The sequence below is a fragment of the Colossoma macropomum genome, unplaced genomic scaffold (genome assembly GCF_904425465.1).
Source record: "Colossoma macropomum unplaced genomic scaffold, Colossoma_macropomum, whole genome shotgun sequence".
Classification (NCBI taxonomy): Eukaryota; Metazoa; Chordata; class Actinopteri; order Characiformes; family Serrasalmidae; genus Colossoma; species Colossoma macropomum.
The window spans coordinates 1,382,194-1,397,953 of record NW_023495761.1 but is presented as its reverse complement, the minus strand read 5'-3'; the positions used below and the strand labels follow the sequence as shown (position 1 = coordinate 1,397,953).

The 15,760-nt window shown below is 39.8% G+C and overlaps 2 protein-coding genes across 2 annotated transcripts in view; one reads left to right on the top strand and one right to left on the bottom strand.

The window, feature by feature from the left end:
- The window catches only part of pkn1a (protein kinase N1a), a 65,912-nt gene extending 61,636 nt beyond the window's left edge, over window positions 1–4,276 (bottom strand). Inside the window, exon 1 of the mRNA XM_036563410.1 lies at window positions 3,473–4,276. Coding sequence (XP_036419303.1) covers window positions 3,473–3,493 — 21 coding nt within the window. The 5' untranslated portion in view covers window positions 3,494–4,276. The remainder of the gene's footprint in view (window positions 1–3,472) is intronic.
- A 3,384-nt stretch (window positions 4,277–7,660) lies between these two features.
- cunh19orf67 (chromosome unknown C19orf67 homolog) lies at window positions 7,661–15,151 on the top strand (the record flags this gene model as incomplete). Its single annotated transcript, XM_036563370.1, has 7 exons — window positions 7,661–7,786; window positions 7,857–8,032; window positions 9,010–9,154; window positions 11,721–11,821; window positions 12,581–12,859; window positions 14,128–14,280; window positions 15,007–15,151. Coding segments are annotated over 7 exons (1,125 nt in total), but the record flags the coding sequence as incomplete, so codon positions are not given.
- Between the last annotated feature and the right edge of the window lie 609 nt (window positions 15,152–15,760).

The window sequence follows — 15,760 nt, the reverse complement described above, 5'->3', positions numbered from 1 at the left end:
ATCTGTACTGTACAATTTCCACTGCTCTTTCACAGAGCTGTATGTTTGTAATACACTGCGATTTCTCACTGAACCCATGAAGCGTCTGGACTTCTGTCTCCGAGCATAACTGTTGCATGACGTCAGGAAAGAATTTATGGGAAGTGTCTGTATACGGCCTCCCCGGGGGCTGCCTGTATCTGTGTGATCTATAGTGTGTTTGTGTGTGAAAGAAACTGACGCAAAAAAGAAAGCACAGGCACAGAAAGTGAGAGCGAAGGAAAGAAGAGAATGAATTGATATAAAACCTTAATACTGAAGGACGGGAAAGAAGGCCTTTGAAAAAGTACAGGAGATGTGAATCTGGTTCATGTACATTACAATGAAATTGGAGCTGGAGCTTAGTAGAGAAACAATATACCCCTCCATTTACTGTACAAAGAACGTTTATTTCTCCTTTGACCTCAGGGAGGAAGTGTCAGAAAGGGTTCACATTCTTGGTCGACTTGTTTTTGCTCAGTTCTCCCATGTGTGTTTACAAAATATGCAATGAAGCAGAAAGAGTGGGTACACATCCAAGTATATGTCTGTATCTGTGTCTACACCAGAGATGTTCCAAAAAGCCACCATTTAAAGCGATAGCTCAGCAAGATAAATCTAATTTACACTGTTTTTCTCTTACTTCAATCAGCCTGTTAGGCTAACATAGCTAACAAGTAACTGAAACTTGACACCAACAAGTATCATGTACACTTACCTCAAACCTCACAAACAGGCTTGACGATGTGGTTTCTGACACTGTATGATAGTGTTATTTATTAAAATAGACTAAAGTGCAGGAAAACTTAGGCTTCAAGATGGCACTACATATCAGCAATGCAACATTTCCATTTTTATACACAACAGTAGGGGTGTTTAATATGATGACAGTTACTGTTACTGTGCTAAATTACATCACAACATGCTTTTCCGAGCATACTGTGGACATTTCAGAGCATAATTAGTAGGGAATTGCGGGTTGTTGCCTATGTCTGATACTTCATGTACTTATTTGACAATGTTGTAGCTAGACGTTTCTAGAATGTACTCCTACCTGGATTAGTTCTGCTCTTCTGGAGTACTATACATACATCATCAAATATCAGTTTGAAATATCTGTCAAATCTAAACGTCTGACCAATGACAATTTTTTAAAACTAATATCTGCAGATACTTATATGATTCTGACATTATTTTGCACTGTGAATAATTAGTCTTTGGTAATCAGAATCACTGTATTTTCAATAGTATTGTAGTTGTTAACAGAATGTTAAAATGTGGCACGACTGGGACTTTTACCTGTACCAACTTATCAAACCTCAGAGAAACAGAATATCGTGACACATATAGGCCATAAGGACGACAGAGAAATGTTACTGGATATCGTCGATGATGGACAAGTAACCCAACAGCCATGTGTAAAAGCCCATAATCGCACCAGTCGTCGGTTAGAGAGAGAGAGAGAGAGAGAGAGAGATATAATTGTGCTATATATTGTCTGATATCGCCCAGGCCTAGAAACATATCGTGTATTGTAAAAATGTCTTCCTGTAGTGCGATGTATTTTTCTAGCTTACCTCTAAATAACATACAGAAGCTAAACGCCATCTCTGCTGCAAAACTAAGAAGCAAACTTCAGACACAAAACACACTGGCTGAATGACATTGTGGGGCTTCACTCTGGATTTAGATAAAAGACACCTGAATCCCACAAGACCATCATCCACTGATACGCGCGCGCGCACGCGCGCGCACACACACACACACACACACACACACACACACAAACCAAGCAGTGTGTTTAAAGCCTTGGAAATCAGCCACCAGGGCATTTCCACCTTCACAGTATATCTCACCCCTCACCCTCCTTCATTCAGTCCCTTCTGACTATCTCTAGGCTTTACTTTCAACAACACTTACTGTTTCCCATCAACGTCTCCTCTCTTTATTTACCCCACTTTCTCTACACTCTATAAACAAAGGTCCTTCGATGGTTCTTGGCTTGGATGTAAAGTTCTACCATAGTTCTAACATTTTTAATTAGTATAAAACCTGAAGGTTCTTTAAACTTTAAAAAGGTCTTTCATGTTCACATTTCATTTACAAACATAGTTTCTTTAAAGAAGCGTCCATTGAAAGTTTCTTTAGGGAAACTAAAGTCATTCTTCTATTGCATCACTCCAAAGAGGAGTGCAGATCATTGTTTAGAGATGGCATTTCAGTATCGATGGGGCAGCAGAAAATGCTGGATCAGATATCGGAGTGAAAAAAAGAATGAATCCGATTCAACCCTGCACTCTTGAAAAAGATAGTGCTTCAAGGGTTATTTAGTATTGAAAATTGCTCTATATGGATCCATGAACACTCAAAGAACCCTTTGCATTATTAAAAGGTTCTGTGAATCACAAAAGAGTTCTTCAAATTAATGGAAAATGTGTCCTGTATAGTTCTATGTAGAACCTTTTTGAAAAGCTTGACATTGTAACAATAGCAGAACCCTTTCTGGTGCTATATAGAACCCTTTTCAAAAAGGTTCTATATACAACCATATACAACACATTCCCCATTAATCTGAAGAACTGTTTCTTGATGCAAAGAACCCTTTAATCATGCAAAGGGTTCTTTGAGTGTTCATGGTTCTATATGAAACCATTTACTAAAGACCCTTGAAGGGCCACCTTTTTTAAGAACGTGTAACAAGTCTAGCCTCAATAGCACACATTCACATTGTGTGATGTCATGCTGTTAGGAGAGTCAATTAAAAATAGCTCATTTTAAAAGTGCAGTAGTTTTTAAAGGAAAACATCAGATCAGCCAATAATCAAGGTTTCAACATCAATACGTTCAAATATTTTAATATGGTGGTACAGTGCCAGCTCAAGTTAAGAATGTAGTTTCTCTTACTCCATACATATTTGGCTGGACCATGAGGGCCGGTTCAATATTTAGATGTGAAATTCTGTTGCGTTTTATTTTGGAAGGTCTGGAAAAAGCCTAGAAGTTCTTCTGGCACAAGCTGATAACACTCACGATAAAGAGCTGGAGGGACAACAGATTCAAGTGTCGAAGCCTTAATCAGCTGCCCCAATGTGTAACACCACACATGGCCGTAGGAGGTGGCAAGGCAAACATAAATATTGGTATCTGACACACAGCAAGTGTCCATGGAGTCTCACCAGGGCTTTTCAGAAGACTGTGTACAGCACAAACACTGGCCAGCGGTTTGCTTTCCTGTTAGCATGGCCATTAGGAAGGTCCTCAATAGCCACAGGGCGTTTACATGGAATCAGCCTGCCACAGCAGCGCAGCCTGAATGCAGTGGATTATGTGTGGTGAAGTGGCTGATGTTACTATATGTTTCACAATGTCACAGGTGAAAAGGATCAGCCTGCAGTGTGGCAGTGACATTAGCTCTGTGAACAAGCATCAAACCACTTCACGTGAAGTCACTCACCTGAATTGAGTCGTTTGCCATTTCTGTTTCAGGTAAAAAGGTGTTTCTGGTGAACCCAGATGGCTTGTCAGGCACTCCAAGAAGCAGCAACCGTTGTTTTCTTCTGCTTTCCCTCCTTCCAGAGAATCAGTGGTCACTAACAAAGGGGCTGTGCACGTCCAGAGCTCTTTCTTAAAGTAAAAGATAACAGATGTTCAATAAAATCTGACACATTTAAACTAAAGCCTTATTCATGGGCGTCCAACGTCCATCCAGTCAATGTCATGTGGGCTTCAACCACCACGTCTGTTCTCAGAAGGGAAGAGGAACAAACGTTGAATAACAGCTACAAGTTAAGAGTGATTTCTGAAAGAGGTTTTATATCTTCATCTGAAGATGTAAAGTCCAGTTCATGCTTCTCCAACGACGACTATTTTTAACTAAAAGCCTGAAGACGTTCATCCATAAAGAGCCAAGTCAAACCCCGGCTAGAAGAAGCATGCTGGTCTCCCGCTTCCAAAACCCCAAACCACTGGAAATGGGCAGGGTCTGCTAGCCAAACCAGGAGGGAAGAGCTGTGCTGTGCTGAGCTGAGCTGTGCTGAGCTGAGCCTTCCTCGCTTTATTCAACGCATCTCACCGAGCCGTATCTTTTAGTCTTCGTGTGTTGAACCGGCACCGAAACCGTCCAAACCGCCGCTCGCCATCGCCCGGAGTTGTCGGTATCCGTTTAAACTGCGAATAAAACAGCGCTGTACGCGTGTTTTTTGCCGGTTGAACCGCTCGGCGTGTCTGAATAGAGACCGCGCTTCTCCAACTCACTGAGGATGGCTCGGGAGCGCGCACAGACAACAGGGCAGCGGGAGCGCGCTCCTCGCGTCACGTGACCAGCCTGAGGAAAAGGACAATAAAGCGTGATCGGTTCGAAGTTATCAATGTAAATATTGACACCTGCTGTCTCGGGAAAACCTTCATATGGAACATTTTCCATACCAACACGTAAAAAGTCAATTAAAAAGCATTCACGTGTATTTGGACTGCCCCTTTTAAAGATCTGTGTATATCATAGAAAACTATTAAACAGTGCTACATGAATATTATCGAAAATATAGAAGTATTAAACAGCAATATAGAGAAATTATATTTGCTAATAGATTTTATAAGGGTGTGTCTACAACTGTTTTGGTGTTATTTGCATCGTAATTATCATTCGCTTAAACCAAGCTTACATATGTCAGTCCTGTCATTTATGTGTCCTAATTTGAGCCTCGTGTTAATTTGCTTTGGAGAGACTGATTTAGAAATCTGCAGGTACTTTTACAGCTTTAAGTTGGCCTAACAGCTCCTGTTACCCTCAGGGCAGCGGTGACCTTACTTCTCTACTAATGTAAAGGTGTGTAAACTATTCTCTCCTAGGAATCAAACCAAAGTCCTCCTGTTAGAGCACACCAAGCAGTTCTGTCTGATGGAACAAACCTAAGAGAACGATGCTTCAATATATTCCACTGATCTTTCACAAATTCTGTATAATTTAGTGGTTCAGATGTAAACAGAGTCATTCAGAGTGGTTTGATGTGCGATGATTCATTGTAGAGAAACTTGCCGACACAGGCTTCTTTGCAGTGGCGGTGATAGGAACCAAGGGTCACCATGTCTTCAACACAAATATAGCCATTTAATTTGCAATTCAAAACCACCAGTGAACCTAAACATATCTTCTAAGTTTTGTATGTGACGTTGATGACGTCATGTAATATATTGATTTGTGTAATAACTTCCTGTGAGGGAGTTTTTAGAGCAGGGGTGGTTAAATAAAATTCAATAAGGTCCAGTTAGAGAAAATTTGTCTAACCTGCATTATGATTCAATGCCATACACTCTATACTGAAGTAGCCTAGTAGGTATATCAACATCTTATGTAGTCGACAACTGAATGTCAAATCAAATAAAGTACAATTCAGTAATATTTCAACAACATTTATTGTCAGTTTTCTCTTTTTAGAGCACGTAATGTGAAATAACTTCCCTTTGACTCACTTTCTTCTCCGACTGCTGTGTCTCGCCTCGTCCCTAACCTGTGTGTGCGTCACTCACTCGAGTCTCAGTGCTCATTGTAATATACAGATCTGATTGGCTGAGTAGACGCGTGATATTTACAACGCATGCGATTGGTCTGTGAGTTTCCCGGGCCACTAAAGCGGTACCGCACAGGCTGGAAAAGTTACACCGATTAAAATAGACCCCTCCCATCAAAATTAAATAATTGTCCATAGTTTATCGGTTATAGGTCCAGGTCTGCACAGGACAGCGTCTGGGTCCAGACTCGGACCACGGTTTGCATCTCAGTGACCTCTGTTTTAGAGGCATTGAACACTTCAGACGTCTGGTTCCCATCACCACCACTGTGAACAATTCTGGCTCTGTAAATTTCTCTAGAATAAAGCATTTAACACCAAAACACTCTGAATGACTTCGTTTACATCTCAACCATTTATGCAGAAATTTTGAAAAATCGGTGGCGTTCCCCTTTAATTTTAGTGAAGTGGTCAGACTGATAAAGACTAATGGATTAAATATGATATAAATCATTTTAAAAGTTAAAATGTTAAGTGTGATATTCAATTGTAGTTGTATCACCGCCTCTGCCAGCCACATCATCACCTACCCTGGAATCACTGCCATTTTATCCAAAGGGGACCTCTGAGTAGTGTGCTGACGGAGTACGAATCCTTTGAAAAGGAAATGTTTTCATTTTGTTTTCAGTTCTTTGAAAAAGGAAATGCTAGCTATGGTGTTCCTGTTTTTAAGAAGCTAAATTTGGCTTCTCATTCGACAGGTTCTATACGATTTTTCCGGTCCACCTTAAGTGATGCAGCAGTTACCTTAATGCGGGGGGTCGGAAACATGCGGCTCTTTTACTGCCCTGTTGCGGCTCCAGAGCAGAATTAGCTCGACTGTTTAGGTAAATAATCATCATTTCCAGTAAAACAAAGCTCTGCTGATCGTTCCTACACAGTTTTAACACTAAATGGTCTTAAACGCTGGAGTTAATGTGTAACTGCTTATCCACCGACCTTTAACCCTGAAGGTTGGCGTGCAGACCACTGGTCACCACAGCAACGCGGACACCCGTCTCACCTAGTTAGCGGTTAAAGAACAGGTAAATAGAGAGATTTAAGACGGACATAGATAAATCAGAGACGAGTTGACCTGTTTGTATTATAATCACTCCAGTTGGTGTCTTGAAACGTTTAATCTGAAACGAGAAAATTCAAATACTAACGTCGCTAAGCTGAAGCCAGCTTCTTGTTCGAATTGTCCCGTTCCACCTTAAACGGTGCAGCAGTCACACTCTGGCGCCTCCGGCACCATTTAAGGTGGAACGGGGAAACTAGAACAAGAAGCTGGTGAAAGAGCCGTGTTTTCGTTTATATTATATTTTTTGCCTATACCAGGACATTAGCGCACACTGAGACACTTTACAGCCACGACAGTAAAATGGACATAAATGTTGTGTCTCCCAAGGTGGTCTGATTTTTGTTGAAAGGACAGAATGGCTCTTCTTAACATTTGGGTTGCGACCCCTGCTTTAACGAAACGTCGGCGCCAGAAAGTAACTGCGGCCCACTTAAGGTGGAACGGTTTAAATAAGAAGCTGTCAGAAAATGAGCCTCGGCTTCATCCGGTTTTCCACAACGGTCTGTAAAAACATTGTTTTTTTGTTTTCGTTCCTTCTACCGTTTCTAATAATAGTTTATTCCAACACAAATCATGACGAAAATAAAGAGCTGCGGTGCAGGGCGGATCGAAAGGGAGAATCGAAAGCGGTTTTGTGAGCAGAGCTGGCGCTGTTTAAAGCTGGCAATTGAACAAACTCACACCAGTGAGACTTTTTACTGCTGTACATCAGCTTCTGTCAAAACGATGAAAAAACACTGAATCGAAGAGTCGACTCCAAACATTTCGGCTCTTAGAGTCACTGCCCAAGAGTCGACCCCGACTCCCAGACTAGCTGGAGTCGAAGAATTGATTCTTTCGTGATCGACTTCACATCACCAGTGCAGATTGCTGCTTTAAACTAATTGATTTAAGCTAAATTAAAACTTGGATTACTTAATTTTGTCTTAATAGTATCACTAAAGTTAGACAGAACCCGGCGGAATCACTGTGTTTGCTATTTAACATTACTTTTATTTGTGTGCGCAGCTAACCGGCTAACTCGCTAACCTTAGTAACCGCTATTTTCGGAGCGCAGAGATGGCGGACGTCGAGGGCAGTTCACGAGGAACTGATACCTGAAAGTAGCGAGAATAATCCCGAACCACCACAGACAGGAGCCGGTAAGTTAGACTGAAAAATAAAGTGTCGCTAACTGTCTCCAAAAATCCTCGTCTATTCTGTTAAAGCCCTGTTCCGCGCCTGTGGTTGTAGATGGCAATACGGCGGCGCCCTCTGCCGGTGAAGAAGCGCACTGCGCTCCATCCTGCTTGAAAATGATGGATGAAAAGCTGCATCCCATAGAAGAGCAACTCCAATATCTCTTAAGCAAAGCAGACGAGTTCCAGACACACCTCATTCACAGGTGCAGGGAAAATCATCTTTGTGTTATTGCTTTCTTTTAAAGTGCTTTGATTGATACTGATAATGAAAATTTAGTATCACTGTGTTTTCCAAATATCGTACTGTGCAAAGTCTAGGCCCCTGAGGAAAGCTGAATTAAAAAGCTCTTTATCTGTGCAGTAAACTTTCATTTGCTCAGAAATACATTGATATCAGAATAACTGCAAATCCATCCAGTGACTAGGGGTGTGATTCTTATATTGATTCTGACCAGGGGTGTTGACATCTGGAACCAAACTTTGTTCTGCAAATTAGACAATATTTTCTACTTTTTTCAAAACAGTAAATTATTTTTACCTTTGTTACTATATTTGTGTTAATTTGCATCTATTCCGGTGATATATGGTGTTTTTACAAGCAAAAGCATGTATTGCTAAATGGTTTTTAACAATGTGCTTAGGTGCCAATAATATCATGGCATCAAGCAATATATAAGGTAGCATTAATAAAGTCAATACTAACTTACTGTTTATTTAGTTTTTGTGCTTTTTGATCTGTTTTAACAAAATATTTTCCCATTGTGTTAAAGTTGAACTCTCAGCTCTAGCATAATTTGAGTATAATGCACTAAGTAGAATTAAATCACTAACAGCATGAATGCTACTATTTTTTGGGTAATATATCATGGATATAACTATCATTACTGGTCAAATAGAATGGTAAAAAAAAAATCGCTACAGCAGAGATTCATTATCATGATGTGTCAGCATCACATTGTACCCATATACAAGTGTCTTTGCACAGCAAAATGTTTAGCTAATAAAACATAAACACAGAAAACTATAATACATAATTTTACATATGTCTGCTACTGATCCTTCTCTATTCCAGATCTCAACACTTTTTTAAAACCACAGTGATTTTATATAAAAACATTGTTGATAAATATTTTAAATTATCATGGCCAACCAAAAATAACCCTCTGTATGGGTTTTGTAGTCGAGACCGGCTCCAGAGTGAGGGTTTCGCTCGTGTGGTGCCAACGTTTCTGCATACCTGTCAGCCATATTTCACCTACCTGGAGTCCACAGCCCGCAACTCCTCACCTGACCGGACTCCACTGCCCATGTACATTCGCACTCGGGTAAGAACCTTTTAGGGGTTTATCTATACAGATTCTGTGACACAGTATGTATTGTGGTTCTTGCCTGTGCATTTTTGATACAGTAGTAAAAACTCCAGTTATCCCAACAAGACAGCAGCATTTGATAAAAACATAATTAACAGAAACAAGTACATGTCTTAGACGGCAAATTGGCAAAAGGTTTCGGGTATAAAATAGGGTTGTTTTTTTTTTTTTACTGTTGTCTCTATTAGGAGTATCATGGAGCATTTTGTAATAGAACCTTGGAAACCATTCAGTTTATGTCAGTATCGTACTCTATCAAAAGTCAGACACCACCCTTTATTAGTTTTCAGACAAAATGGCCATTAATACATGTTATTCTTTTTCAGCAGATATTCCTGAAGACATAAAATCACCCCCTTTCTCCAAAGGAACAGGAAAGCAAAATAGGTGAAAAACAAGTTTCTAAAACTGGAAAAAATAAGACTCCTAACTACCATGCAAGACCTAGTAGAACACCATAACTGTCCCCTCAGATAAACAGCACTGAAAGCTTTCATCTTTGAGAGAGAGGAGAAAATCAAGCTCCACTCTTACTTCAGATCTAACATTGGTGTTTCTGTCCATCCTTCCACTTTGAAAAGAGAACTCAACACTATGAGTATGAAAGGATGTGTAGCTGACAAGAAGCTCTTACTGAGAAAAGGAAATAGACAAAAAAGAACATTTGCAAATCAAAGAGGCCGCAGTGTTCTCAGAACAGCAGACTGACCACCCCAGAGTCCAGACCTCAACATCACTGAAGGTGTTTGGGATAACTTGGACTGTAAGAAACAGAAAATGCAACCCAAGACTGAAAATATCTCTGCAGGTTTCTTTAAAAACTAAAAGCAAGTCTCCTGAAAAGAATGGAAGCTGTGATAAATGCAAAGGGTGGACACACTAAACACTGAAAAGTTATATTTAGTTGTTGAGGGTTCTCTGTAATTTTCATTTGAATATAGGTTTTCTTTTTTTTCCTGCTGCAGAAAATTATTAAGTTATATTTAAATGCCGTTTTGACTAGAAATTAAATAGAATTAAGGGTGGTCTCTGACTTCTGTACAATACTGTAAATGATGGTTTTATAGCAGTATATCTATTTGTATTCAGTTCACAGTGTGCATTGTTTTGCAACCCCTGTATTGGAAAAATGAATGTTAACATGCATACTGTAAAACCCATAGAACCTATAGTCAGTTTGTTCACCAGAGATGAACCACACAGTACACTGTACAGCAGGCAGACAAGCTGTTGATGTACAGTGGCTGTGACGTTTGGGGAAACCTGGCTTTCTTTTGGAATATTCTGAGTAATCTTTGATTGTTTTCAAGGTTTGATTGTGAGTGTCACTCCAGTTAATAAAGGCAAAGCAAGTTTATTTACATAACACTTTGTTATACACCAATGCAATGCAAAGTGCAAAGCACAAATAAAAACAGTATAAGAACAAAAGAAGGAAATAAAAGATGAATTTTAAAAGAAGCACAAAGCCTAGAGCGCTGATCGCCAACACTGGAGTTGTTCCAGCCACAATCTGCTACACCTTCTCCAGCTAATGAACTTCTTCAGAAGTCCTCAATTGGGTGCATCAGATTAGTGTTAGATAAGTGGGGCGGCATGTTAGATTCAGGTTGGAACTAAGCTCTGCATGAGAGTAGATCTCCAGGACCAGGGTTGGTGACCACTGTTCTTGACAGAAAGTGTCAAAGTCATGGGAAAAAAAGGTGTCTTGAGTCTGACCCGTAAAGATTGGACGTAATCTGAGGTCTTCTGGCAGTTGATTCCAGCTTTGGAAGGTGTTCAAGCTGAATGCTGGATCACCATGCTTGGGTCTGAGTGATCTGCGAAGGCTTTTAGGTTTTTTTCTTTGAGAAGATCAGAGATGTATTTTGGTCCTAAGCTATTGAGTCATTGTTAGATAAGTCGCAAAACTTTAAAATCAGTTCTGTGACTAACTGCCAGCCTGTGTAGGAGTTTTAATACTAGGGTAAAATACTCAGTTCTGTTTTCTCAAAATAAATAAATAAGGAATGTTTTGTTCAAATGAAAACAGCAGATTTTTGCCATAATAATGATAATCACAGCAAGGGAATAAAATGTATGAGGTTTGGCAGTAAACCTGCGTGGTCTCTAATATATTCAGTTACTGCAAATCTACAAAGAAAACAAGCTCATTGGTATTAAAAACATTTAGCATTTTGCGGCTCAAATGCAACTCAGATATTGCTCATGTTTCCAGTGCTACATCAGTGTTTACACCAATAACTGAGAAGATGAAATTAATAGCGCTTTTATGGACAGGAATGCTGCTTTAGACAATCCAATAGCCGTACCAAAATAGCCACAGGGGGAAAGTTGAAGACTGCGTTATTCTCAGTTTAAATTTACTTACATTTTAACCAGTAGTCTTATTTACGACCGTGGCTGAACTGCTCTGTTTCTGAGATATTTTATGAGCGCAGTTCCAGACCGAGCTTGCATTTGTGTGTGTTTGAGGTAAATACATCCACATTCATCATCTCTTATGTGTCACTTGCTGCAGCTGTTGCAGTTCTCTCAGCAGCTGTGCAGTCGGCTGGAGCAGCTGCTGATAATGTATGCCTCTTTTGGCTACCTCTCTCTGGTGGAGGAGAACCCCCTGTGGTAAGAGCTGATGTCCCGTCTGGTTCGCTTTTACATGTTAACAAACAAGAAAGGGTGATCATGCAGTTTGAACACAATTTAGCTTCTGTTTAAACTGTAAAAGCTTTGAAGGTAAGCACACTGTTAGTCATTAAAACCTACATACATGGACCATATTTAACATGTTTCTTGTAATGTATGTCATGAGTTAGCCAGATAACTTGACCCCAAAGTTAAGTACAATAGCAGTGTCCCACAGCTCTTTTCCTGTTGGATTCACTTGACTGTAGGCCTAAGTTATCTGGCTAAACTGAAAAACCGTGCTTTGTAAAACACCTGCTTTAACTTTGTGGCGTCTTCGATAAGCAAACATAACCACACAAGCACATTCATTGTATGCTAATTTAAATGTGGGACTTTTTAAAGAGGTGCTATAGAATGCTGGACCTAGAGGTAGATCATTATGTGGGGGTCCTGACCATTGATGAATGATATAAAGGGGGCCTAACAAATTATTCACAGAAACAGATCTTCTATCTGTTATTGTAAAGCTTCAATTACAGGTAGGTGGACCTGATAAAATGAAAATATTTGCAAATTATTAAGCTTGATTCTGTTAATTTTAACAGTTTTTTTATTACCCTAATGATTTTGATTAAATGGAAGGTGGTGGTTAATCAGTATTCAGAATTTGCGCTTTGACACTGTACTTGATATATGAGCCTTGCTTACCGTCATCTAGCTTTACTCTTTCTCTCTCTCTCTCTCTCTTTCTCTCAGTATCTCTCATTTCTACATTGGTCAGTGTCAGGTAGATAACATCAGGCTGTCAATCTTCCGTTATTGCCTCCCTTCCCTGTTCCTGACCTCAGCTGACAGTGGCCTGTACAAGCGCATGCGCTGGAACGTGGAGCGAGTAAGAGAGACAGAGGGAGGAGGAGGAGGACAAGAAGAAAAGAAAGAAAGGGGGATGGGAGGAACACGAGAGGCAGAGGGTGCAGAAAAAAAGGAAAAGAAAGAGGAAAGGCTGGAAGGAGAGCGAGACAACAGTACAGAGTAGTGAGTGAGACTGAGAGAGAATGGAATCGATTGCTGGTTGTTTCTCAGAGCATTTTACTTGCATCTTTCCATGCAGTGAGGCAGGAAGTAGTGTGTTGCAGGCCTAGATAGTCAATGGCAGTGTCTCAGATTACTGTTACAGTGCACTTCATTACCCGCCTCAGACGGGGGCTGTTTTGCCCACCAGACTTTTACGTGTCAGTGTAGTGCTTATGTTATAGATCAATAAAACGAGAAGAAATAAATATGAACAAGTGAAATGCGTGATTTTGCCCTAGGAAATTGTCTTAGAGCCGGCTTACAGTTGTCACTTCATGTCCAGATAAGATTTTTTAGCACTCTGTTTACACCTGGCCACATAAATGCATCACAGTTAGACAAATAGAAGTCTGGTCTCATCAGTTTTCCCACATTACATACAAATCTAAGGAATTATTTTCCTGCTTCTCCTGAAATTATGCCATACATGCCTAAAATATTGTACATTCTGCAAGAACTAAAGGGATAACTGACCCACTTTTTCTGATGCTTATGGAGTAAAACGATGACAAATGTATTCACCTTTGTTCTGTAAGATGTAGTTCTGCTTGAAGAAACAAATACACTTAGTCTCACCTGCATCTCCGGTGCACCTAAAACCCTCATGAAGTAGCCATTCATAGCAGTTCATATCGTTTGCTTTGATTGTGCGTAAACACTTGTCATAAACAGGCTCTTAGATGATCATTTTTATTCTGAAGTTTGTGTTGTGGGTATAGATGTACAAGCACAGTGCATTTTTTAAAAAAATATAGTGTACACTATATTTCAAAAAGTATCCAGACACTCCTTCTAATTAGTGAATTCAGCTACTTTAAGTTGCACCAATAGCTGACCTACTGCTTGTACAAATCTCCATAGAAGAGCATTGCCAGTAGAATGAGACACTGAGTGAAGCAGCTGCACATGACCATAAGGTCATCATGCCCAATGCCAAGCGTCAGTTAGAGGCGTATAAAGCCCCCCAGCAGTGGGCTGTAGAGTAGTGGAATTGCATTCTCTGGAGTGATGGAGCTCCATCCATGAGTTGGAGTGGCGTTTGTGGTTAAGAACTCATCATACATCAGTATCTGACCTCACTAGTGTTCTTGTAGCTGAATGCAATCAAATAGAATGTTGTGTATATTCAACTATGTCATATTTCATGAAACATGATAATTGTACTTCACAGCACATATTAGTTTGTGCTCCCAGAGGAAGACGTTCATTATGCTGTAATCCTGTTGCAGTTATTTCCTGTGCTGTGAGGATGTTCCTGTGCTGGCAGGAGAAGGAGAAGCAGTGAGAGAAATGAGAGCAGACGACAGAGCAGTAAGGACGTGGTCTATAGGGCAGTGGGTGCAGACATACCCTGATCCAGAAACTGAGGACATCTATGAGTGGTAACAGACTCAAACACAAACCCATCTCATCATTAACACAAGGAGGGGATTCATGACTATTTTAAACTAATGATGAAACTGTTGTTTCCTTACAATGGATCACTTGTGCAAATCCAAAATGATCTAATGAGGTTTGGCCCTCTCAGATCTAGGGTCATTTGCAAAATGTGGAAGATCTTTGGCTTGTAGTGAACTAAAAACCTCTAGTAGAGTCAGACTTCTTAGGCTGAGTCTGAAATGACTACCTGGTCCCTCTATTGTGTGCTACATCTCACTAGAAACAGGGGGTGTAAATGTCTGAACTCACAGTTTGATTTATTTACGATTTTTTTAGGAAACATGTCAGTGCATCATGAAATTTCAGTGTTCATTATAATTCAATTCAGTTCAATATTTTGCTAGAATTAATACTAGACAAATTTTACTGGATGAACTATTTACACAGAAGTAGAATATAAAAAAAATACACCAAGATTTTAGAAAATGTAGGCCAAAAAATGAGTTCATGTTTTATTGAGCTTTGTTCTAATAAATTAAAACTGATAACAGTCCAAAATCAACAAGAAAGAACAGCCTCTAGTTGGCTGAGTGACATGGCAAAAATATCACAATTGACTGTACTAATGCATTATTATTTGACTTGGGCTCATCCTGTGACTGTAACTAGGCCTTAATGTGCATCTGGTGCTATATAAGAAGTTTGATGCTTGTGTGTTTGCACTGTAGGGTTTTGTGCGCGGTTCCTCAGGGTCTGTACAGGCAGCTAGTGTGTCTGGGTGAGGAAGAGCCTTCATCCTGCATTGCCACAGACTGCCTGCTGGAGCTGCTATTGTCTCAGGCAGGTCCAAGCAGCAATGTTAGAACAACTTAAGAGACTGATGTAGCACTCTTCAGCCAGTACAGCCAGAATGTCGTTTTCTCTCATTTATAATACTCATTTACTTTTGTTTCAATGTTGTTATCCTTCTTGGTAGCATAGATTTTATACAGGTGTTTTTTCTTTTATCACTGTTTGGTTTTGGTCTGTGTTTGTCCTAGGCAGCGTTTGTTCTATGTACATTATTGCTTTAAAGGGTTACAGCTGAAATGTTCAAGAAAAGTAATAAAAGCCAAAGTTCATACAGCAATCCAGTTTTATTTCTCATTATTGAAACAAAAGATATAACAGACCAGTAGTAATACCTCAAGTCTAAAAACCTTTTTCTGATTAAAATGAGCTGCCATGGTCTGATGCCCACTTATACAAACAGAACCAAATACAAAAATAATACGTCCCTTCATTTTTAAAATAAATTATAAAAATATACATACATGGTCAGATGTACGTAACAAAACTAAATTACGTTTTCCTTCATTGTGCATATTCAGTTTGAGCTCATCACAGAGTTGATGTGTGGTAAAAGGGCAGGCTTTTAAGTTACGTTATTTACAGTGAACCATTAAACATGAACAGCTCCGTTATGCTTTACATACAGTATAG